Below are 24,171 nucleotides of genomic sequence, written 5' to 3'. Positions count from 1 at the left end.
TGCACTTGGCAGGAAGCGTATTTTATCGACAATCTTTGTTGTTTCCTTCCAGTCGTTTATCCACGATTTAAGACACCTGTGGCGCCACACGTGATAGCTGGCAAGCAATACAGCTCCGCGGTTAAGCTATAGAAATTGGACATTGCGAAATGTAAACGTAAGACAAGAAAGCATAAGAAAAAATGAAGCACACTAATGAGCCCCTAATCCCTTGGGCAGCGTGGCGGCACGAAAGAGGATCCTAAGCCGCCATTATGTGGCATAAAGTTTTATGAGGTTTAAGATTTGAGATTAAACTAAACCTTAGCAGGCTGCAAGCCTCGGCTCCTCGGTTTTTGAATAACTCCTAACCTCCCCTACATTTTCAAAATGAATTTTGCTTCAACCAGCACCCCTGAACTGATTTTAAAATCTACTATGGCTTGACGGACCCATGCAGAAGGCAAATTGCATGCAGTGGCTTTAGACGTGTGAACATAAGGCTGTAACAGGTGGCAGCAAACACTTACCCAATCTATAGGGGCTGCCAGACGAGCGACTGCAATCTGTTGTCCCGGAAAATATGCTAGAATCAGCGACTGAGCCGCTGTCCGCGCACTCCACGCTGGACGCTATACTGTGCCGCCTCCCTGCACTCGCGCTCTCCGTGGCGGGCCTGGCGCCGCTGGTCCCGAACTGGCCGGCCCTGTAGGCGGCGATAGGGCGGCTGACGTAGGGTACGTCTCCTGCCACGTAGGAAGCACGCCAGCTGCTCATCTTGACACGTCCGTGAACGCTAGGAGGGAAGCCTAGCGCTGCGGAACGCAATGATGATGATGATGATGATGATGTCCTCGGGCTGAATGGCACATACCCACGGCTGGGGATTGGCCAGGGTGCATAGCGGATAGTGCCAGCTGGCGGCGCGCGCTCTTCTTCTTTTCTTTGCGGAGGTGGCCAGATGCAGCCACACAACGACCACATGGGTGGCGGATGAAAAATAACAAATCAATTATAAATATCCATGTGCTTGCGTACGCCTGTGATACAACCTTGTGGTACGCTCACCCAGATGCGTACATCCATCAGTCGGCCCTGCAGCAAGCGCTAGATGTCTTGACATCTCGCCTCCCTCCTCTGGGTCTAGCCCTCCCGCTTACTAAATAATGTTTGATTCGCATTGGTAATAAAGCCGGCTTACGGAAAGCTCCCCCTTCAAAGTTTACGATAGATGCTTCTCCGATTCCTAAGGTAGAAAGTGTTCGTATTCTTGGCCAGGTACTTCCGCTACTCCACAGGTAGAAAGTGTTCGTATTCGAGGCCTTGTCCTTCATACATCCGGGACTAGCACCCGTGGCTGCTCGAGGTCTGATTCGTCGTAAAGCGTAGAACCCGAATGCCGGAAATGAAGTCAAGTCACGATAATTTTACAGCATAGCTCTACTCACCGGGGTAAAACTTAAGCTGGCCCACTAACTTATATTCCCAATTCCCATTCATGCGTCTTCAATGGCAGGCATGCTGCTATATTAAGATAACATATAAGCTGATGACTATCACGCATCTTACTAAACCACTTATGCCAAGAGCATGCTATAAGATAAAGTCCTTTCCTTAGTGCTCACCTTAAAGAGTTCGAGCAACCGGGTCCAGGTGATCGTAATTATTCCTGAGCCTTCCATGGAAATATTATTCCGGAGCCCTCCACTTTAACGTGCACTGAAAGCGCACAGTACATGAGCCTCTGAAATTCTGCCTCCATCGAAATTCGACCGTCACGGCTGGGATCGAACCCTCGTATTTCGGGCCAGCAGCCGAGCGTCATAACCACTGAGCCACCGCAGCGACCCCAGGTGAGGGCAGCAGTTTGCGGAAAAAAAAACGAAGCGGGCTTCGGTAGTTGATAGCAGCTCCCTCTTTGAAACGGGTAGTCCACTGACCTCAACTGTGGGGCTGGATGACATGTCTGTCGCATGAAAGTGAAGTCACCGGAAGTAAGTCGACTCGTCCGAGAAGTAAGCCTTTCGCAGTGCACAAAAACGGACACACGGTTTTTCAGCTCCAGCTTCGGTTTTGCACTTGGTAATTCGCTTATTTTTCGTTCAGGTCTTTTTCCACGACAATGCCTAGCTGCAGCGCCGTCTACTGCATGGGAAGCTCAGCAAAGTCTTCGGAATAGAGGTGTTAAGAAACGGCTCCTTTGCATCTCAATAGGATGATACTACAGACGACAGGACAAACAATACGTAAATAAAAAGTAAGGTGCATTGCCTGCTCAGGTTTGTATATATTGTGACTTTGCGCTGTCGTCGCCAACGCGGTCCTTTATTGTGATGCCCGTCACCAAGCTCTGATCACCGGTTATATTAGCAATGGGGCATGAATTTTACTCCGAATAGCTACAAGCCTAATTTTCGGTGACCATTTTACCAAGTTATGTTTCGATCGGGTGGACCCATACCACAGTTACTACCTGATGGGGTGCCGTCGGTGTTCCGAGTGCAACTGTCGTGGTTAGCCGGTCCATTGTGTCGGTGGCTCCGGCTTCTGGCACGTTCTTGCAGAACTTTGCGCAATTTTCTCATCTCGACATCCCGTCCACGAGCATGTAGGGGCCCGGAACCATTTGCCGCTCGCGCTTCACGGGAAAGATGCCCCGAATTTTTACGCGCTCGTCGCCTGTGTTCGAAACGATGATAGCGAAGGCTTTTCGGATAACACCTTCTAGTTATTTATATACTAAGAAATGGTGGACACGAGGAGTTATCTATACGCTAAGAGATGTTGGACACAGGGATTCGGGACAAAACCCACGCACCCTCATTTACAACTTGCTTTAATTCTATAGCTTTATAAACACTTCATCAATTACTCAGCTGAGGTCAGTGCGCATAAACCCATATCGTGTCCAAAATATTGAATAATTGTCTTCAGTGCTGCGTTAAAATTCACCATTACTTGCGGAAGCAACGCGTGCTGCACCTTCGCTGTGACACGCTTTCACGTCCACATTCAGAGTAACGCCCCATAACGGACTTCAACAGAAGGAAGTTAATGATGAACTTTGCATTATGGTTTTTGGTGTTCTGTGAAGAGTGAGATTATTGTTTTCTTCGTATTTCTTATTTCAAGCTGTTTCTAAAGTCATTCATAAGCTTTCATTGAAAGCAGCGTAAAATGAAAGACGACAGCAATGTTTTGAAGCAGTTTTCTGTGTCGTTTATTCGTTGCTTATCTCCTATGGTTAGTCGCTAAACAAGGGGGTATGATGCATACGACGCAATACCGCACATGTTATTCTTGTCGCGGGCCAGCATCGCATAACCGTTGTTTCCCCAGTTCGGGCCCCAACTGCAAGCGAGAAATATATGTTGTTAGGGGCCACAAGAAATGTAGCAAATATTGCATTGGAAGACGACACCAATGCCCGATAAAGTTGCTTTAGAAGGCCCTGGCGCCACCCTAATTAAATCATGATGCCAGGGACGATAAATAGGACTCAATGAGAGGAAAACGTCTCAGCGGTTAAATAGCGATCCTTGGATTTAACGAAAAACATGAGCAATTCGCCCTGCATGTGACTGCAACAAGGAAATTTCTCTTTGCCTTTGGAAAAGCTATAATAGTAGCTGTGACATGAATAATATTTTTCGAGTTTAAAATGCTTGAACATAGGCGACTTTCATTCGCTAATTTTTTAAAATCCAAAACAAACCGAGGGGCTACTCGAAGACAGTGGCTAGCTCTTCCAAATTCAATTCTGCTATCCCTTTGTAGGTAAAGTTCGGGCTGTATAGTTTGAAAGCACTTCGAGCACATGTCTTTTACATTGCCTGAAAGAGCAGAGAAAACATTACCGTTGTGGGGTTTCTAGCATAGTTTGGACCCTGGGCTTAGGGTCAACAGCACTCCACTAGCTCGAACCCCAGCTCTAGGGGAGCGTTCCTGTCTCAGACCGCATTAGAGGCCCACACCTGTCCCAACAATTCAAACTATTGTCTAGGCTTAACTAAGATTAAAAAGGCCGCCGCGGCGGCTCAGTGGTTATGGTGCTCGGCTGCTGACCCGAAAGACGCGGGTTCGATCCCGGCCGCGGCGGTTGAATTTCTTTGGAGGAGCAATTCTAGAGGTCTGTCTACTGTGCGATGTAAGTGCACGTTAAAGAACCCCAGGTGGTCGAAATTTCCGGAGCCCTCCACTACGGCGTCTCTCATAGCCTTAGTTGTTTTGGGACGTTAAACCCCTTAAACCAAACCAAACCACTAAGATTAAAACTATTACCATATCATTCGTTTGGTAAATTGCGCGGATTAGAGAGGACGAGGAGGAGAAAAAATTTATTGCAACACTGTACTGAGCTGGGAAAGAGAGGCGGGAATTGTCGTTGAGCTGGGTGGCAGTCCGTACGCCGGTACGCCATTGGCCGCCGCCTCTGCCAGCTGGGATGCGGCCTTGTCCAGCTCGGACTTGGAGGCCCAGCGCGCCTTGGTCCAGAGAGCGGCTTTGAGAATAACTTGGGAGGTTCCTTAACGCTTCCAGTTTGTAAAAGTGACTATGAGAGGCCATTTCGTGAGGTCAGGCCAAGGCAATATCCTTCTTTCATTCCCATCTTCTTCCCTTCCCTTACGGTGCAAGTTAGGTGTGCACCGAGATGGCGAGACAGATACTGCGTCATTTTCTTTCCTCAAAAACCAATCTTACCAATATTTTCTCTGGCTACCGAGGTAACGCGCCCGTTAAAGGCATGACTAGCCCACTGTGCGCTAACAGCTGTGAAGGCTAGCGGCAGCCTCAGTGCACGCTTTCTTCAAGAACTGCAGCCCCTTAAAATGCTGCGTTCCGACCGCAGGCGTCACAATTGTATCGGCCTTTATTGGCAACTGATGACTGGTTGTTAAGGCCGGTTAGAGCGGGCAAGGGCAGGTCCGGTCCCAGAACAGTTGATGCTTTTGCCGCGCGTCAGTTCTGCTGCTTCAGCTGCCGATCGTCTTCTTCTCGCCTCGCGCCGCGCATCGGTTCTGTTGCTCCGACTGCTAAGCTTCTTCCTCTTTACATTTGCCCCCGGGGGAAAAAGAGCCATTTTGGCGGTTTAGGGAGTCGGTTCGTAATAGAATCCCCCGCCGTGGGTATGTGCCATTCAGCCCGAGGACATCATCATCGTAATACAGCTTCAAACGCGAAACGTGAACGGTCTCGCGCCCACGTCGTCGGAGATCGGGTGATGGCGTCACGGGCTCAACGATGTAAGTGACGGGAGAAGTGTGCTCAAGGACACGGTAGGGTCCGTGGTAGTTTGGCAGCAATTTGGTAGAGAGACCTGGTGCAGCAGAAGGCACACGGAGCCAAACAAGGGATTGCGGCTGAAAGGTGTCTGTGCCATGGGAGTGGTCGAAGCGGTATTTCTGGCGCCCTTGGTCGTCAGACGTGAATGACCGGGCGAGCTGGTGGCACTCTTCAGCGTGTCTGGAGGCTTCAGATACTGTTGTGGATTCCGACGAATCAGGATGGTACGGAAGAATAGTGTCGAGCGGCGAGGGTGGTTCACGGCCGTATAGAAGGAAGTATGGTGAGAAACCAGTAGTGCTCTGCGTAGCGGTGTTGTAGGCATATGTGACGAAGGGGAGGACGACGTCCCAGTTAGAATGGTCTGCCGCCACGTACATTGACAACATGTCACCTAATGTTCGATTGAAACGTTCTGTCACGCCGTTCGTCTGGGGATGATAGGCAGTAGTGGGGCGGCGAGTAATGTTGCATTCCTGCAGAAGAGATGAAACTACGTCTGACATAAACACCCGCCCACTGTCGCTCAACAGTTCACGCGGGGCTCCGTGCCGAAGTATGAAATGGTGCAAGAGGAAGGCCGCAACATCCCGCGCCGTAGCAGCTGGGAGGGCGGCAGTTTCGGCGTACCGTGTCAGGTGATCTACGGCGACGATGACCCAGCGGTTTCCTGCAGCAGTGTAGGGAAGTGGTCCGTACAGGTCTTCTCGCCTCGCGCGCGCATCGGTTCTGTTGTTGTTGTTGTTGTAGCCTTTGACAGAATGGCACATACCCACACTGGGGGATCGGCCAAGAATCGGGAGGTAAAGGTTGGTATGTTGCTCCGACTGCTAAGCGTCTTCCTCTTTACATAATGAATAGTGATGGTGAACATGAAAAATGGTTTATGTTTTATAGGGGTTTAGCGTCCCTAAGCGACTCGGGCTATGAGGGACGCCGTAGGGAAGGTCTCCGAGAATTTTGACCATCTGGGCTTCTTTAACATGCACTGATATCACACAGTACACGGCCTACAGAATTTTGCCTCAACCGAAATTCGACTGCCGCGGGAGGGATCAAACCCTCATCTTTTGGGTAAGCAGCTGAGCGCCATAGCCACTGAGCCACCACGGCGGCCTGTACTGTGAAAAATGCAACTGTTCAGTTGTCATGGGATATAAAGCACCTTGATAATGAAGAAGGAGAGATGGTGAAGATTGAAGTTTATGAAAAGCTATGAAATTTCTTAATTCCTTATAGATTGCTTGATATGCTGGGGATAAAGGAAAAACGGCTCCTTTCACTCCTCTGTACCTTTTGCTGCCGGAAGAAGATGCTTTTCATTCCTGATATCTAGGTTATGTCACATAATCCCAGGAAAGAAACACTTAATATACGGCTTACAGGGCAAAACGCTTGTAAAGAACGCGTTATCTGCGTGCTCTGGACGTCACTCTGGACATATATAAATAGCGTCCTGTTAGAGACAGGCCGGGAATGAGCACGTACGGCAACATTGACGGGATGGCCACATTTCTTCTCCCTTCGATGACATCCGCGGTTAGTGCAGCTTCTTTTGTAGCCGGTCGAGCAACAAAAACGGAGCCGTAGAGAGCGAAGTGCAGTATTTTTTGTTTCCGCCTCAAAGAGCTCTTGCCTCCAGAATGGCCCCCAGGCTCCCAGACGCTAGCGGACGTCATACGGCTTCAGCCAGGTGATGTGAACAACTTCAAAGCTCGGCCGTTTAGAGGAGCAATTTGTTTCTTGGAGCCGAACTTAACTTCGTAGGCGACCTCACTTAGTAGGCGGATCACCTCGCAAGGGCCAAAATATCGGCGTAGAAGCTTCTCAGAGCACCCTCGCATGCGGGTCGGGCTCCACATTAAGACTTGACTGACGGGATGGTAGCACGCGTCTCTGTGGCGGATGTTATAGCGGCGAGCGTTGTAGGCTTCGTGGTACCAGATGCCCCCTCGAGCGAGTTGGCAGGCGGCCTCAGCTTAATGAATTCTACAGCACCTATCACAAAGCAGGTAGCACTAGCTGGAAGAAGCATTGCTTCCAGCATGGTCGCTGCTTCGCGACCGTGCACTGAACAAAATGGAGTGAAGCACGTCGTTTCCTGGACCGCCGTATTATAGGCAAATGTGACATAAGAAAGTATGGCATCCCAGTTCGTGTGGTCTGCGTCAAAATACATGAAAATTGAGTCGGCGATCGTCTTGTTGAGCTGTTCAGTGAGGGCGTTCGTTTGACGGCGGTAAGCCGTTGTTTTGCGGTGACTGGTCCCGCTCAGGCGCATAACCTCCTGCGTAAGGGTCGAGATGAACGCTGTTCTCCTGTCAGCACGATGGTGGATGCACCGTAGCGAAGCAAAATGCTTTGAATAAAAAGTTCGCAATTTCGTCCGCGGTACCACTGGGAAGAGCTTTAGTCGTAGATTATCGGCTGAGGTAGACGGTCGCGACCACCATGTTGCGGTTGTCCAGCGAGGACTCAGGAAATGGACCACGTAAGTTCATGGCGACTTGATGGAAGGGGGCCTGCGACGGATCAATAGGCTGCAGTAGGCTAGCTGGCTTAGTTGTCGGTGTCTTACGACGTTAGCACTCGCGGCATATTCTGACGTAACCCTTCACAACTGCAGCAACCCTGTACCGTATGCATGCTAAAGTTCGGCAGAAACCCATTAAACGTGACCACAAGATGGGTCATCATTGCAAGCCTGCAGGACTTCGTAGCGAAAGGCCGTAGGCACGAAGAGTAGATAACTTGCGTCGGTCTGTAGTTTTTCTTATATAGAACGCCGTTGCATAAACAGAACGACGTCAGTCAGCGCGAGAAGATTCTTGGTGGAGACTTAGCGCCTCCTCCCAAAAACTCGATGAGGGGCTATAGTTCACTGTCGTCTGTTTGGTGCTTTTCTCATCAGACGGGCGGTTCTGGTCCACGTCACTTTATATGAGAGTAGTTGGTGCTTCCACTGATCCACTGATTTCAGGTCTTCGGACAAAGCGAGGTGTCCCGCGCATTTTCTCAGTTCTTCAACATATGCAATAGTAGTTTTGCAAGACAAAAGCTGATGTTGACACCAAAATTGGCCAGCAAAAGCTTAACTCGCCCATTGTTCAGTTCAATAATTCCGCGAGCAACACAGACTTGCCGACCAAAGAGCGGTGACATGGTTTCAGCGATTCCACGAGTTCCGAGGCTGTTATCGCACCCTATGGTAACAAAGATGCTGGCTCTTGACGAGATGAGTACGTGGTTGTCACAGGTGGTGTGACATGAGTACGTGGTTCGTCCTGCGTGACTCGGTATTGTCGTCAACAGAGAGATGCGTGCTAAATGACACGACTAGCTCACGAAAGTTGATGATGGCACCGTACTCCCGTAGGAAATGCAAACCGAGTATCAGGTCTTTGGAGCACTCGGGCAGCACAGCAAAGCAACAAGGGAAAGTAGCACCGCGGATCTGCATTTGTAAAGTGCAGACGCCAATCGGTGTAACCACATGGACACCGGCGATGAGGATCTTCGGTCCAGACCAAGGGGTCAGAAACTTTCTGAGGACCGTGGCTAGCCGACTCCTCATTAGTGAAAAATTAGCGCCGGTATCCACAAGTGCAGTCACGTCGCGGTTGTCGGCGGCTACTTTGATTTCGGCAGAAAGCAGTCGATCGCAGCACGTCTTTGTCGCTGAGGGCATTTGGTACGGTCGCCGTCGGTCGGATCCCCGCAGCGAATTGTCGATTTCGATGGCAGAGCTAAATTCACAGCGCCAGTGCTCTAATGAGGCGGTGGTCCCGTGTTCGAACCCCGAACGAGGAAAAATTTTTCATCAACTACAAAGTTTCGGTAGCGCTTGTGCCGTCGTACTCCTTTGTCAATATTTTGCCACGCTGTTCTTTAAAGATCTGCTACCAAGGAGCCCGCTCTTCAGTCCTCACGAATTTCTGTCAAAGCTACAGAGCTTTCTTTTCTAGCCCTATGGCTGTGCGTGTGTGCATGGCAATGAAAAATTGCTCCCTTATTACACATATACTCCACCTTTGGGGCTTCCATCATAAATTGGACCGATACCATCCAGTAAAGGATTAGTTCGCCCAGAGGCTGGGATTTGTGACCGCTGTTTATATCGTTTCCTTCTAGCAAAGAAAATCTACAAGCATCACACGAAGCCTTGGGTTAGTCAAGCTTTTATGCAAGCGAAAAGAAAACAGAAGTGTCTAAGAAAGTATTCCCTGTACATGAGTGCGTTTGTATCCGCTATGCACCCTGGCCAATACCCCGCCGTGGGTATGTGCCATTAAGCCTGAGGACATCATCTTCAGCAGCACAAAGCTTCTACACTACACTTCATTCAATTGAATGGGATTTATTATAGAATATTAAAGACGCAAGAAACAACTTCCCAATAACATTCGCAGAGTTTATTGTGCCTTACCTCCCAAATTTTTGGCGTCAAATCATTTAATTAATTTCAATAGTTTGTTATCTGTAACCTTCACGTATACGTGGTAGGGACGAGAGAAGTGAAATCACGGATATATTTGAGCATTATTTGCGAGACTATTTTTTAACTGGAAGAATATGTCTATCAGTGTTGCCAAACGGAACCACCGAAAGCCCATTTAATTACTCGCGACGGTGCTACTTAATTTGAGCACTAGATGTCCACAGGACTTCGTGACATTGCCGACACCTTTCTCTGACGTTATGCACAGCAGACTTCAGGCTTTCTGACCGATATGTTCGACCTGTTGATAGCTACAAGTGACAAACCATCTTGCCACAGTGCTAGTGTTGCAACAACCCATTAAAAGATCGAATGGCTTTCTGCAAATAATTATCGTCGTATTTTAATCACACGTACTTATTGCAACTATTGGAGCATGCTATTGCATGCCATGTCCAAGTTTTTTTACCAGATCATAAAGTGGTTTTTCGTATCAGCACGCCTTGAGAAAATTGGCATATATGGTTACACAGCTGGTTTGAAATGCGCATGAGTAATCGGGTATACTTGTTCTGCTTCTGGGGTGCGAGGAATTATCTCACGTTAAATTTCTGCGTAAATTAGAACGCATTCAGCCGCCTTCTTCACTTGTTGGATGGCCGGGTCAGTGAATACCTTTCAAATGGAGACCAATTTGAAATAAATATTGCTCATCTAGCGTGCTTGTCGTAACTGGGGCTGTTCCGCACGGTAGAGTTTTAGGTCCATTATTTTTGTCTCATGACTCTTAACGACTTAGTAGAGGCGGACTGCGGTGGTTTACGTGTTGAGTTGTTTGCCGATGATTGTGTTGTATTGAATAAAATATCACTTTCTAACATTACGACAACTCAGTATCCTTGCAAGTGTTCTTGCAAAGGGATAATGGTGCAATCGTTGCAGCATGGTACTGAACACAGAGAAAACGGTACTTATACGCGTCACTGGGACCAGTTCAGAGCTATAACATCATCACTCTATCACAGTCCTATCTCAGAAGCTGATACGTTTAAGTACCTTGGCGGTACACTAAGAAGCTGACCTGGTAAGAACATTAACCTCGTATTCATATAAGCACCCTTAGAAAACTGTGGTCCTAAACAAACACTTCTAGATGCACCAGTAGTGCTCATGCCAATGAATGCATAATGCCAAAATTAGAAGAAGCCTCCGTCCTACTGTTATTGCTCGCTGTATTTGTTCTTTCTTGTTATTGTGCGCACTAAAGTATAAAGTATCAGATTAGCTTTTCAGCAGCTGTAATCTGCGTCATCGATGCGATGACAGAGTGAACGGCTCGTGTTGAATACACACAAACAGTTGTGAGGCGCAGAACTGAAACTTTTTCAGATAACAAGTTTGTTAGTTTTGCTCTACTTACAATAGAAGAGCGAGCCTAACATCTATGAAATATTTTTATATGAAAGAAGACAACAGCCACTGAAACTAAGGAGCATTGGGGATATCTTTTATATGACCACGCGCCACCGGTGGGATCCGAAACCACGACTTCCGAATCTCATGTCTGGTGCTCTACCATTTGAGCTACGGTGACGGCTGTCCAATCTGCCGCTTTCTAGGGTATTTATGTGTACTGTAAGAGAACCTTGACACCCTCGTTCATAGCGATGGACATAGTACGTCTTGTATTAACGCGAGTGACAGGTAGTAACAAGATGGAATGGTTAAGACAGACGATGTGCGAGAGCACTCTCATGCTACCGTTGGGATCAAGGCTACTAGATTCGAGGCCCTCGTTAAGCTATTAAACATACGAGTTAATTCTTGGAGGTATTCGTGAGCGCGCTCAAAATACGGAAAAGGGACGAGCACACAGGACGAAGCGCTTTCTAACAACTGTTTAATCTCAGAATCAACATGACTAAATACACATACTGACGCCATATCATACACAGAAGTGGGAGGTGCGCACGCACTGACAAGAAAGAAGGAAAAAGAAAAAAAGGAAAAAGAAAAAAAAGGAAAAAGAAGAAAGACGGAAAAAGGAGGAAAACAGGAAAAAAAGAAACGGGAAAAAACGATCAACACGTGCGCTAGTATGCGCACGTTTATATAATCAACACGTGCGCAATTAGATATTATGAACATATGGCATCCCAACAGGGCGTCCCTCGTAGCTCGTTTTCCTAGTTTTGTGAAACCCAGTAACTACTCTTAATAAGCTTTCAGCAATGCCGCAAAGTAACTGCTCCGGATAACCAGTCTCCTTCAATCGGGAGACCTATTGGTCTACGCTGTGAATTATCGAGTGGGGGCAAGATTTTTTTTATAGCTGGTTTGAGGCAAGACGTTCCTACAGCTCGCTTTACAATTCTAGAATGACCGGAGTCAAACCGCAACAGCGGTTTTTCTTCTCTGGGCATACAAGCCCAGCAAGTGTGGTTGTCGCTGCAAGCCACCAGCAGGTCTCGGAATCTAATCTGACAGTCCTTTGGGGTTTCGGAAGTGAACTGAAGGCCAGGAAAATCTATCTTCCATTCATTAAGAATACCTTCCACGTTTATGGAATCAGTTGCGCTGTTGGGAAGGAAAAGCAAGTAATCATCAACGTACCTAAAGCAAGTTAAGATATTCTAAGTATTTAGAGTGCTCGATTTCCTTCGATTACCCTGTGCCAAGAAAATGTCGGACAACAAAGGCGCCAAACAAGATCCAATACTTATGCCTCCTTTTTGAAAAAAAATTTACCTTCAAATTCTACGTACAAAGAGCATAGGTAGCATTCAGTCAATTCAAGAAAGCAGTTAAGATTCATTCCACAATGGTTTTGAAACTTGACATTTCCGAAGTGTTCAATACCTTCTTCCACAGCTTTCAAGGCGGCGCTCCGTGGAATGCTATAGTGCATGTCCACCACATCAAATGAAAGGCACACCACCGGGCAGCTCGATTTAAAAATATCTATGATTTTCACAGATCCTTTAACCACACCTTCAATACCAATAACTTCAAGAATGTAATTCCAAATAGCTCCAGGAGTAGCTCTTTTGATACAAGTTAAGGGAAAAGAGGTGCTATTTATGGCATACATTGCGGAAGGTAACAGCCACCGAAACCAAGGAGCATAGTGAATATTAGTTTTTCATCAATGGCAGATTAACAAAAGCACAAAAAACACGCACAAACCGCCTTTGGGATCCCAAACCACGACCTCTGAATTTCGCGTCCGGTGCTTTACCAACTGAGCTGTGGTGACGACTGTACAATCTGCTGCTTTCTGGGGTTTTTATGTGTAGTGTATCCGAACATTGAGAGCGTTCACCAGTGCCATCGCCACTAAAGCAAAGGAATCGGGATCAAAAACTTCTGGCGCAGCCATATTTTATATGCTACATCACTGTTAAATACTGCAAAAACAGCAAATTCCAAAAAATATATCGTTCAAGATGACGTCATCAACCCCGATTTTTTCTCCACAATTGTGTAAGACGTTTTATTTGAGTAATTTGTGCCTACTCCGATTTTCCCCGTGCCATTTTGTCTTTCGTCTGTTTCGCGCTGTCCCACAATCAGATACGTTTACATTTTGTTAATGCAAAAACAGTCTCACCGGAACGGCATTTATTTCTGATAATTACAAATACCGCAAAGCTATTGTACATACAAAAAGTCTTGCATAAGGTAATAGTGTTTTTCTTATATTTCTTTGTATCCCCTCGCTCTAAAATCCCAGTCAGAGATAAAATATAAGAAGAATAATATCAACGTTTCAGTCAGCTGCACATACACCTTGCCGCCTGAGTGGATGTGAATAAGACTTCAAGAAGGGGTAGTATAGAAAGTATAGTGCAGTAAGGCTTGAACGATAGTAAGGATGGAACCATGGCTACGTCGTGCTTCGTTAATTTGTGGAAATGGGTTAATTAGACAACGAAGAACAGGACAGAATGAACAAAATGACGCAAAGGAATGCAGCTCTAATCAAACGTTCAATTCAATCAAAATGAATGTTCAAGCTCTCAGTAGAACTGTCTAGAGTAATTCTGCAGTGGCTGGCGAATAATTGCCGCTCTTTATTTTCTGTTGCATGCGGACGTGGCGAGAGCATGTGACTATCAGCACACCCCTCTTCGTGGGATAAGCATAGCGCGCGACTATTAATGCCATAGAATTTAGGTTGTCGTCTTGAAATAGACACCGGTTTGTCCGTATTCCGACGGTTTGTCCATTCTCTGATTTTTCGAGCGTCGTGACGTCATCAGCAGCGCCAACATTGAAAATCTCAGGAGTAGAATGCCCGATTAGTTTCCTTTGATTATGAACTGAGATTATACAAACCCGACCACTCTTCCACCTTAATCCACCTACTAATCTTCGCAATATCCACCAAGCAATCCCCTAATCCACCTTAACCCGTCCAGTCATCCCTACATTTCCGCCTTAATCCATCCACTTATCGCCACTTTTTCACCTCGATCTATTTTCTAGGGTGCGCTTATTTCTAAATTTAGGAGGTGCCTTGGAAAATAGAAGTGTGCACCAGCTGCCAAATTCTATCGCATTGTGTTCATTAAGAATGTGGTTAAGAACTCTTCAGTTGTTTGAGGGCTTACAGTACATACCTTTGTCGCCTAGTGCGCGGAAAATTTACTCGCATCGTTAAAGGGCACCTTACCTATTTTTAATGAGCCAGTACTTTTTCCCATTCTTGACTCCGTAGCCGACCACAAGGACGACATGATTTAGGTATTCATCGGTGCCCCAGCAGTTTGGATCATCGACGATACCTGTGCAGAGAAGAGGCGAATATAGAGTGTACTCAGTAAAGAGCGATTGATTTGGTTTTGTTGACAGTTTTGATGGCATATATATTACTAAACTGTTTAACAGCTGAATTCCTGCCTGGATGTGTTCTAGTCAAACTGCGTAAGGGCTTTCAGCAGAACGCGCGATTGATCTGGCTACGTGCTCAAGACTCAAGTGTCAACGCGAGAAAACTTCATGTTTATTGTCCTCATTGCGTTTATGCTGCGTAAAATATCATGGAGCGCTTAAGCCACCTTAAGAGAGCACTGCGGTTGCAGTGTGATCTATATCCATCAAACACACTTTTGGCTGGTGCTCTCGGACGCATGTCCATACTTGATCTGTTCAGTTAAGAACAGTAATCGAGATCCCATCAGCATTTTTTGTTTTAAAATGGAATTTTCATATGTGCCTGCCATATGCCTCGACAAAAGTAAGTTGTACTTATTTTTCCAACAAACACTATAGCTTTCTTGAAAAAAAAATCGATGAGAAATACTTCGCGTTGCAGAGCCGGTCCAGTATGTCGTCGATGCGGGGGAGGGGTAGACGTCCTTAGTTGTGATGTTGTTCAAGCGGCGGTAATCAACGCAGAATTGAAGTGCACCGTCTTTTTTTCTGACTAGAACAACCGTTGCCGCCCAGGGGCTCTTTGAAAGCTGAATAAAGTCGTCGATGCCCAAGATCACTTCGAGGGAACATTGCCGTAGCACTACGAAGGTCGCGGGATAGGTATGTCCCTTGAGGGGCACTCGCGCGGTGCATCGTCCTGATGGCGTAATGCAGTGGCTCCCTGCGGTGCGAATTTGCGGGTAGTCCCAAGCAGTCGTTACTTTCCTCAGCTTCGCAGCGAATGGTCCATTCATCACCTAATAATCGGCTCCTGTGTCGACAAGAGCGGTGACTTTCCGACCGTCGATAACCACTTCTAAGTGGGATGTCCTGGCTCTGGCATTGCACATCGTTCTCGGCGTCGGGTCACGGCTTCGTCGGGTATGTGAATTGTGGGTGGGGCGTGTGGTCGAAGCTTTTCTTGACGACGGCGTCGTTTTGAAGGCGGTTCGCGTCGAGTTCGAGGTTGTGATTGTATGCGGCGTCGGGGTAGTGGGTGCGACGTCTTCATACGGCGCGGTCGCTCGAGGATCTTCGTCGTTTCCTCGGCAAGCAGTCTGACCTCCACAGGTTGCTTTGACTAGTTTCCCCTACGGGGGCTAGGGGACCTTCCTCGGACAGCCGCGGCGTGGCTGCGACCCGATGATGCAAAACGTGCGGTGGACGGCGACGGCGAGCTCGAAAGACGGCTTGACGACAGGTATTCCCTCTGTGCAGGTAGTCGTCGATTTCCCGTCGCCGCTGGCCGGGGAGCGGTCGTGGGCGTCGATGACAAAACCTCGCAGGCCGATGCGTTTGTATGGGCAGTGGCGAAGTATATGACCGGCTTCGCTGCAATGGAAGCACAGCGGGCGGTTGTCGGAAGTACTGTAGGCGTCGCACTTCCTGGGGCTTGAGCGTCGTTCGTAGGCTGGGCGGGGGGGGGGGGGGGGGGGGGGGGGTCAGGGGCAGTATGTTGTGGTTTACTGCAGTGAATACATTGTCATGCGCCTCTCTCTGTGAACTGTTACTCTTAAAATTGAAGTAATGCTGCAAATGAAGATGTTTTCAACAAGTCTGATGAAAAACTAGACTGTTTATTAATTTATCCCGAAGGGCACTTAGGGAACTGACGTTACAGGAATAAAATCTTACTGCTTCAGATGTGAGATTATGATGGCGCACGCTTAGTGTAGAAGCAAATTATTGGCGTCGGATTTAGAATAAATCAACTTAATATTGTTATAGTCAAGACACTTAAGTTCCTTAACTTTTTGTTTGGTGGAGTGGTCCGGTCTTCGTTTTTCAGCTTAGACACAAAACAGGAGTTGCACGTGAGAAGTTTGACACTACACGTACGGATCACATCGTTTTTTTATGATCTGTATGTTTCTCTAGTCCGACTAGGAAATAGCTGCGCTCAAACATGCGGTATTTTTCTCCTGACTAATCTGGCAGCGCAGTATCACTCACGTATAAGCAATCGGATAAAAATTTTGTTTGGAGGAATTTGACAAGCCAGGATTTTCAGTAAGAGTTGGTCCTTGAGTTTCGCAGCGCTTCATGTACATTTCTTCCTTGTCACCTCATTTATAAATAAAAGCAGCACTCAGGATGCAACACAAAAACACGCATCGACATTAAAGCGCTTCTTTTGGGATGCCTACCGTCAGAGTAAAGCGATGGCCCGCTGAAATTGGAATTTATGAACACGGAGACGGGCCCAACAGTCGCAACGGCGACCTTCAGCTGCTCCTCCGAGCCATACTTGAGAATCACGTAGTCTGTCATATTGGCACCCACATTGGCCCTCTTGAACTTGCATTGTTGCTTCTGGGCACAGAGAAGGCAAGGTTTATGTTTTTATCTGTTTCTTCGCATGCATAGACTTGTTATGCCACGCCGCTGTATAGTGATCTGCCGCGAGCAGCAGAGGAATTGCGACAGAACTAGCTCATATGCATGCGCTATTTCGAGAAATAAAACTACCTGCTATCGCCTGCTTGTAAACAGAGCGCTGTTGCTGAGCAGAGTATATAAAGGTCATGTGAATAAATGAAAATGTTGCTCGTTTCGAGCGAAGGTTTTGAGAATGAACCCTTCAAACGAGGTAAAAATTCGTGAAATGGGCGTCAGTTTCCTATTTCGAATGCGGAACGAATCCCAAAGTTGTAGAATCCCAAAGATTTAGTGCAATTAGGCGATAACTTCCGTGGCAGAGATGAAACCCCCGTACAGCGGAACCAGAGTCCTCAGCTATTAATTGGCATAATCATTACTCTCAACAAATGGTGGTGCACTAATATGCGTATATCTATTAGTAATTTTAGCTCATTTTAGCAGGGATTGTACAATAGACGACTTTTTGAAAAACAAAATATCCTGAATGAGACAAAGCAAACAGGACTATGGCATGAAAGAGTCTGTCATGCAGTAAAAAAATTGTATCTATCGATTGAAATCATCCTGGGAGACAGTTTTCGGAGGGTTGGTGAGAAAAGCAAGCCAAAAGAGCTCAACATAGGGCGGGCACTAACGCGCACAACGCAGACTTGTGTAGTAAACTGTGCGCGTGAAGGGTTAAGCTGCGTGCGGTTATTTAATGTACTTTATTTAATGCGCTAGAAGTCAAATTCTTCATGCGCAACTACTCGAACGTTTTGGTGATAATAGTCTAAAACTTTAAAGGGTCATTGAGGACGGCACAGCAAAAAAAAACGTATATACCTATGAGAAAATTGGATTTAAAAATATTCCTGCCAGCGGATTTAAACTCGTGAAGTCCTAACCAACAAGAACGGGTTTCCACTGTTTGATATAAATGGTGTCATAGCGGGCATACGCCACCGAAAGTCGCTATCGATGCATGTATTTCACTTGCGAATTCAGCCGGTAATGGCGGCACATACATTTCATGCTTAAATCATTTATAGCTTATAAAATATTCATTTTCGTGAGCGTGGTCTCTTAGTGACAGGAATGCGGTATCCATTGATACAGGCCAACTTCTATTGGTCTTCAGGGTTCATTCAATGCCCAGTTTCACGATATTACGACAGCCGAAATGTACGCCGTGTACTTATGCCCACGTGGTGCATGGCTACCAGAGAGAGAGAGAGAAAACGTTTATTGCCTTCTCTCAGAGACTTGAGGGTATCCATGAATACAGGCCCTAGCCCAGGATTCCTGTGGCGACGGCAGTGGCTTAGACCCGCTGGACGAGTGATAGCTGAGCTCTACATTCTCCGCTAGACAGCGCTGCCTCCCGCTGCTCCAGCGTGACATTGTGTATGACTGGGACTGCTGGATTGTGTTGGTGTCCCCATGTGGTGTGATATAGTACGGCTTTCTCTGCGCACCATGGGCATGAGGGCCCCTATGTAGTGGAGTGTATTTTATTTCAGATAAGCTCGGATATGTGTTTCTTTGGAGTTGTATCCAACGATGTTTGCTGTTTATGGAGTTGTCTATGGAGTGGGAGATAGGCCCACCTTAGCCCCTAAGGTGCTCTAGTATGTCGCCCTGTGTACGGTAACTGGATTGAGTCCCAATGCATCACCCCTCGCTCGTATAGTATGTAATCTAGTGGTGGCGTCCGCTGAGTGATTCCAGGCCACACCGGCGTATCCCTAAGCCCACATGATGGAACTTTGTTCTTCGCTTGAGCCACTTCGGCTTTCAGCGCGAAGAGCCCTGTTGCCAATTCTGCCACTCAGGACATTCCGACAAGCTGTCTGTTGGTCCGAGATTATTGCCAGATTCGGCTCTTCTGTTCCTTTCGTATAGTGCGAGAACAATCTAAGTCTGGTCTGCCTAAGTAGAGGTATGATCCCTTAAGGTGAGGCTGGCAGATTCTTGTGAGTGAAGTAAGTTGCCGCTGCCACGAGGGCTGTGTCCTGGGTAGCTGGGTGCGTCTTTGAAGATTGATTCTTTTTTTCCAGGAGTGCGCTTTTCTAACGCCTCAGCCTCTGCTCCCCCCCCTCCCCCCCTGCCTCGGTGCAATACTAGGTGCACGTGCTTAGGGATGGGTAGGACTGCGTAGGTCGATATGATGTCGCCCGCTACATCCTCAGCCTCTCAGATCTTCTTATCGCTTTGAGGGCAGCCTAGTCGTGTAAGTCGGTGCCCGAGGTAAGATGTAAAAGCCTATCTTTCTGAGCGATGAGGAGCGCTTCCTGATACTCAAGGGATATGTTGGGGGCACGGAGGTCTATTAATGTGTGCGTAGATGTGCTCAGAGGTAGACCCATCGCATCTTATATACCTTCCGCAGCATAGCCTCTACCTACTTGACCTGTTGTGATGTAAGGATTTGGCACGGCGAGCTGTACATGGCTCTTCTGACCGCTACAGCTCACATCAATCTGACCGCGTCCTCCTTGAAACTTTGCCTTCTGTAGACTTCTGGGGTGATAATCCGAGTCACTTGGGCTTTAGAGTTGGAGAGGAATCTGAGCGTGTGGAACACTCAGGGGTCTGATGGCAGCCACATGCCCAGGATTCTTAGTGTTGCTGTTTCAGGAAACTCTGGTCCTGTCCATGTTGAGTCGGACGTTCTTCTTCTTGTGTCTACGTGAGTGCGTCCGTATAACTTTGGACTTTTCTGGTGAGCAGGAGGGATCGCATTCCTTGCTGTACTCAATAATGAAAATCATAGCTGCTTGGAATTGATCCTTTTTCCCCAAGGGATCCCTTGTTCGATCACACCTTGATATCGTCCGCGAACATGACAGCGCTGACGCCTTAGATGCAATTGACTTTCTCAGAAATCCCTCACATAGCTACCTTGAAGAGTTGAGAGTAGATAACTGAGCCTTGCGGGGTGCCTTTACTGGGCCTTCCTACCTTCTACAACCTCATTTCTCTTGCTTCGATGGTTGCTGATCGGTCTCTTAGGAAGGCACGAAGGTAATCGTAGACCTTGCCGTTTCCTAATTAGCTTAATGCTTTCCAGGCCTTAGTATTCTGATTTGCTAGATAGGTAGCTGGTGGCTCCAATGTACACTCCCAGTAAAAAGTATATAGCCCAAGCAGTTTGCTTGTGAGGCCTGCAGCTTGCCTCGTTATGCATACTTAGCTACCATAACCTCTCAAAAAAGGAATGGCTTTGCGTCCTCAATCCTTCCAAGCTTTTGATTTCTAGATGTGCTAGGGAGCCTCGCAAAAAAGCTTAGAAGCAAGTCCTTTGGGCTGTATACCTTTTACAGGGGCTGTACGCTCAGTAATCTCACTCAGAAGGCCTCAATCGCCATCCTGGAAGTCATGGGTGATGCGTTGCAAGGTGCGAATTTAGATTTAGTGAGATGAATCCTGTACCTCTGCAGACCCCGGGTTTCGGCCATGCCGAATCCCGGCACGAGTTGACGAGTTGCCGGGTTTCCCCGCCGCGAGTTGCATAGCCAGTCCTTGTACTGCCAGCCAGGGTTAGGGTGTGTTTTGCAGCCTGAGCTGATAGCTGGGCTATACGTAGCCTAAGTGCCTCTTGTACTTCTGCGTCTTCTATCTCTTGTCTAGGCTTCTACGGGCCTCCCAGAGGTGCAGTAGACAGCTGGGTACTAATATTCAGGATAACATGTTCTGACTATTCAACACTACTCATACATCTATCAAATTCATGGTGCTGTTCAGAGAATGTTCTTTGAAGGCAAAAGGGGAGCGAGGGCTTGACAATCAGCCAGCGTTCTACATCTTGTGTCTAAATGGCTGAGAAATACTTACGTAAAAATAGAAAATAAGTTTTGAATCAATACGCAACAACTCCTCAGTAAGTGCATAGCACGAGCAATTCATCGAAAAGCTGGCCTCGGGGCGGCGTTCTTGCAGCAGTTCGACTTAGCGAGTACGGTAGGCTACGGCTCTATCGGCGCTTAGTGAACGCCCAAGGCGTTAGATAAGCCGTGCGCATTCCTCTTACACTTGTGACACTGCCGAACATATGACACGTACATCTGAAGACGATGTTCGGTTCGGCCACGAAGCCTGGGTGCTTGGATTTCGGATTTTGCCGACGCTTGTTCTCACGCTCTTGAACACGCCGAATCTCAGCTGCTCACCACTGCTGATCTCATGGCACGCGTCTGCCATGACTTCCACTCTAAGCAGCAAAAACGACGAATCTTGACGGGCGCGTGTGGTGCGCTTGATTCGGTGACCTGATCTTGCTGCAACACACCGAGCAGCACCAAGGTTCAACCGGCATGGGCTCCATTTATAGCCTAGAGCCCACGCGACCCTCTGAGTCGTAAAACGGACGAAGCGCCCATAAATATGTGAGCAGCGGAGCGCACGTGAGGTGTGCTGTGTTCACATTGATTCTCGGATATAAATGGCGGATAAGCCCTATAAAACAACTTTTGCCTGTAAAATTGTTGGCGCTCCCTGGTCCTCACTGGAATACACAACAAAGGACGCACTGGCTAATTACAGCGAAATAGCACAGCTTACAAACTAGGCAGGAGGGCATACCCCCCACCTGATCCAGAACTAGACAAAGGAGAAGACGCAACATGTAGAAGACCCCAAACAAACGCATATATAAACCTGGCTCTGGTCAACCATATATGGCCAGAAGTACGCTCGGAGAGACGCATGCAATCGGAGGAAAGAGGGTCACTGGACCATATTATTTGGGAATCTGAGAAGAGTCCACGTATAAAAGCGGGGACAGCAACCAATACTGCATGAGCGACCCTTCTGCAAAGCACAGAAAAGAAAAACCAACTCAAAGCAGTCCGACTGGCGGAGGGTGCCACAAGGAGTCAAAAAGTTCTGTCCTGCACCTAAGCTCACCGCCTGAACACTGGGGCCCTGCCCCGTGGTTTATTCGCGGTCGATGCTTTTGGACAAATAAAGTTTACTCTCTCTCGGCGTTTGGCTGCGTTTGGCTGCTGCAAGAGACGCACTTACATGTGCAACGTAGGGGTAGCTCTCCTCAGTGTCGATGCCACCGTTCGCGTTTATGTAACTGAAAGCCGTCCAGGCGTTAGACGGGTAGCAGTATCTGTAACCTTCTTCCACGCAGTCGAGAAGATTTTGTTCGCTCAGGGACACGAGTTTACCAGTCTTCTTAAAATGCTGACCTTCGAGGGACCCCGTCTAGAGAAGAAACAAATTGCGAAGAGGTTACCCAGATGTTTCTGAACACATGCTAAGCGTACATAGAATCAATCTCACGAGGAGCACTTGCCACAGGTTATCGCTGGGATCGTTCGTTCTAGGTATCTTAGAAGTAGTTCTTCCTGGCGAGTTGGATCATGGTTTATAACTGACTACAAATTACGCTAAGACAGACACGGGAGACGAGGTTCATGGTACAGGCGTAGTCCCGGGATCGCATTAGTACCGTTATGAAGCTCCACAAGACCAAGTCTAGGTGCCTGACAGTGCTAATGGATTTAAAGAAGGGCTTAATGAGACGTGTGTTGCAAGCGGAAAACATAGTGAGCGACCAGAAATCTAATAAAATCATTTCCTCGCTTGGTAAAAAGCGGAAAAGTCACGTAAGATAAGTCTCCCGGGTTGGTAAAGTCCATGTTATCGGCTTACTGCACTGAACGCCCAGCAGGCGCCACAGTGGCCCTGCTGCTTGACTGGCGTCACGTAACCCTCCTTGCGCCAGTCCACGGTCTCCGGGAGCTTTCGGAGGTCAAGGTCCGCTGGCGGCGAAAAATCCGCCGCGGGTCTGTCGGTACTGGTTACGACGCCGCATCTATGTGCCTCCATAAATTCGTGATGATGCTGAACAGAGGAGTGGGAAAAGTAAGAAAATAGTAGAGGGAACAATCAACAGCAACAAAGTACCGGCTACCGCCGCAGCAGCTTTTATCGTTTTCTCTAGAACTTTCAAGGCAACCGATAATTCTCATGTAGCGCGTCGTTGTAAACGACACTGCCTTTAAGTAAAACAATGCTGCCCCACAACATCCTATTTCCGAAGGTATACCATACTTCGGAAGTCTGAAATCTGTTTTTGTTGTCGTATTTTGTAGCCATTTTTCAACCTGATTTGTTTTTTTGCTATCAGTCATTCCTCTCTTTTATATCAACAGGCAGTGCTTAGCAGATACTGTAGCCCAATTGACGAAAAGAGGAAAAATTGTATTTATTATAAAAGGTCTATACTGTAGCTTGCTAGTCTCTCCTAGGCAATAGGAAGACGGGAAGGAAGATGGATGAATAGACAAGGGTGGGGGAAAAGTATGCCAACGCATAACCAATACGACTGGTGTCTCAAACGCTAGTCGTTCTCCGCGCTGCCTAGGAAGCAAAGGAACGTTCTAAAGGCATGGATAGCTTCCTGATTCTCTGGAAGCATGCCATTATGATTGTCGAAACGCACTGATGAAGCGGTAAGCGCTCGTATCTGTCGCCTACACGTGAGGCCGATCGAGATCGCGCGGTCGACAGTTGCATAGATATGATAAGCGGTGCAGTTCGAAACTGCTCAGTCCACTCAAATACTGACAACTCTGGTATTACCGTGCTTTGGGGAAAAAAAAAATTGCCACTTCGGCGGTGCCTGAAGGACGGAAGGGCAGGCTGCTGTTGCCACATAATTATAAACAATGTCGACAGGGTCAAGGTGGCCCGCCATTCTTCAGTATTAATGAAAGAAAGCTATCATACTTTGCTTTGAAACCGACTTCTACGATTGCATGAGGTCTCGTATTCCCAGCAATCCTAACGTGACAAGTTCCGGCAGCAAAATGAAAATGATTGCACAGACGCCTTTGCGTTAGCTCAAGACTTTTGATGAGTCATTTTTTTCCTGGCCCGCTATCCGTACATATTAAACTGTCCCCGCCGCCGTAGATTCAAAGTTTCTTGTTTGATTGAAGTATTCGCCGGTTGAATTTGCTGCCGCAATGGCTGCGTTTCAACGGAGACGAAAAGCAATAGGAGCCCGTTCTTTGCTCAGTATGTTTTAAAAGACCCGAAGTGGTCTAAGACCATATGCCATTTCTTAATGCTCTTTCTCATATATTACAGGTGTGTGTTTTGAAGGGGAACACATGAATTACAAACAGCCTTGTAACAAACGGCTGTCCGTCCAGCAGCCGAATAGAGATCCTCCT

The 24,171-nt window shown here is 47.4% G+C and overlaps 1 protein-coding gene across 1 annotated transcript in view; it reads right to left on the bottom strand.

Moving 5' to 3' along the window:
* Window positions 1–3,230: 3,230 nt before the first annotated feature.
* LOC149337207 (cathepsin L-like) overlaps window positions 3,231–24,171 on the bottom strand; it is a 42,536-nt gene continuing 21,595 nt past the window's right edge. The window contains exons 3-7 of the mRNA XM_089554348.1: window positions 22,643–22,834; window positions 22,004–22,192; window positions 16,765–16,930; window positions 14,376–14,487; window positions 3,231–3,330 (exon numbers count right to left, since the gene is read on the bottom strand). Coding sequence (XP_089410474.1) covers window positions 3,231–3,330; window positions 14,376–14,487; window positions 16,765–16,930; window positions 22,004–22,192; window positions 22,643–22,834 — 759 coding nt within the window. The remainder of the gene's footprint in view (window positions 3,331–14,375; window positions 14,488–16,764; window positions 16,931–22,003; window positions 22,193–22,642; window positions 22,835–24,171) is intronic.

The sequence above is a fragment of the Amblyomma mixtum genome, chromosome 7 (genome assembly GCF_055824585.1).
Source record: "Amblyomma mixtum isolate Tamu chromosome 7, ASM5582458v1, whole genome shotgun sequence".
NCBI classification, from domain to species: Eukaryota; Metazoa; Arthropoda; class Arachnida; order Ixodida; family Ixodidae; genus Amblyomma; species Amblyomma mixtum.
This window is presented reverse-complemented; position numbering and strand designations above follow the sequence as displayed.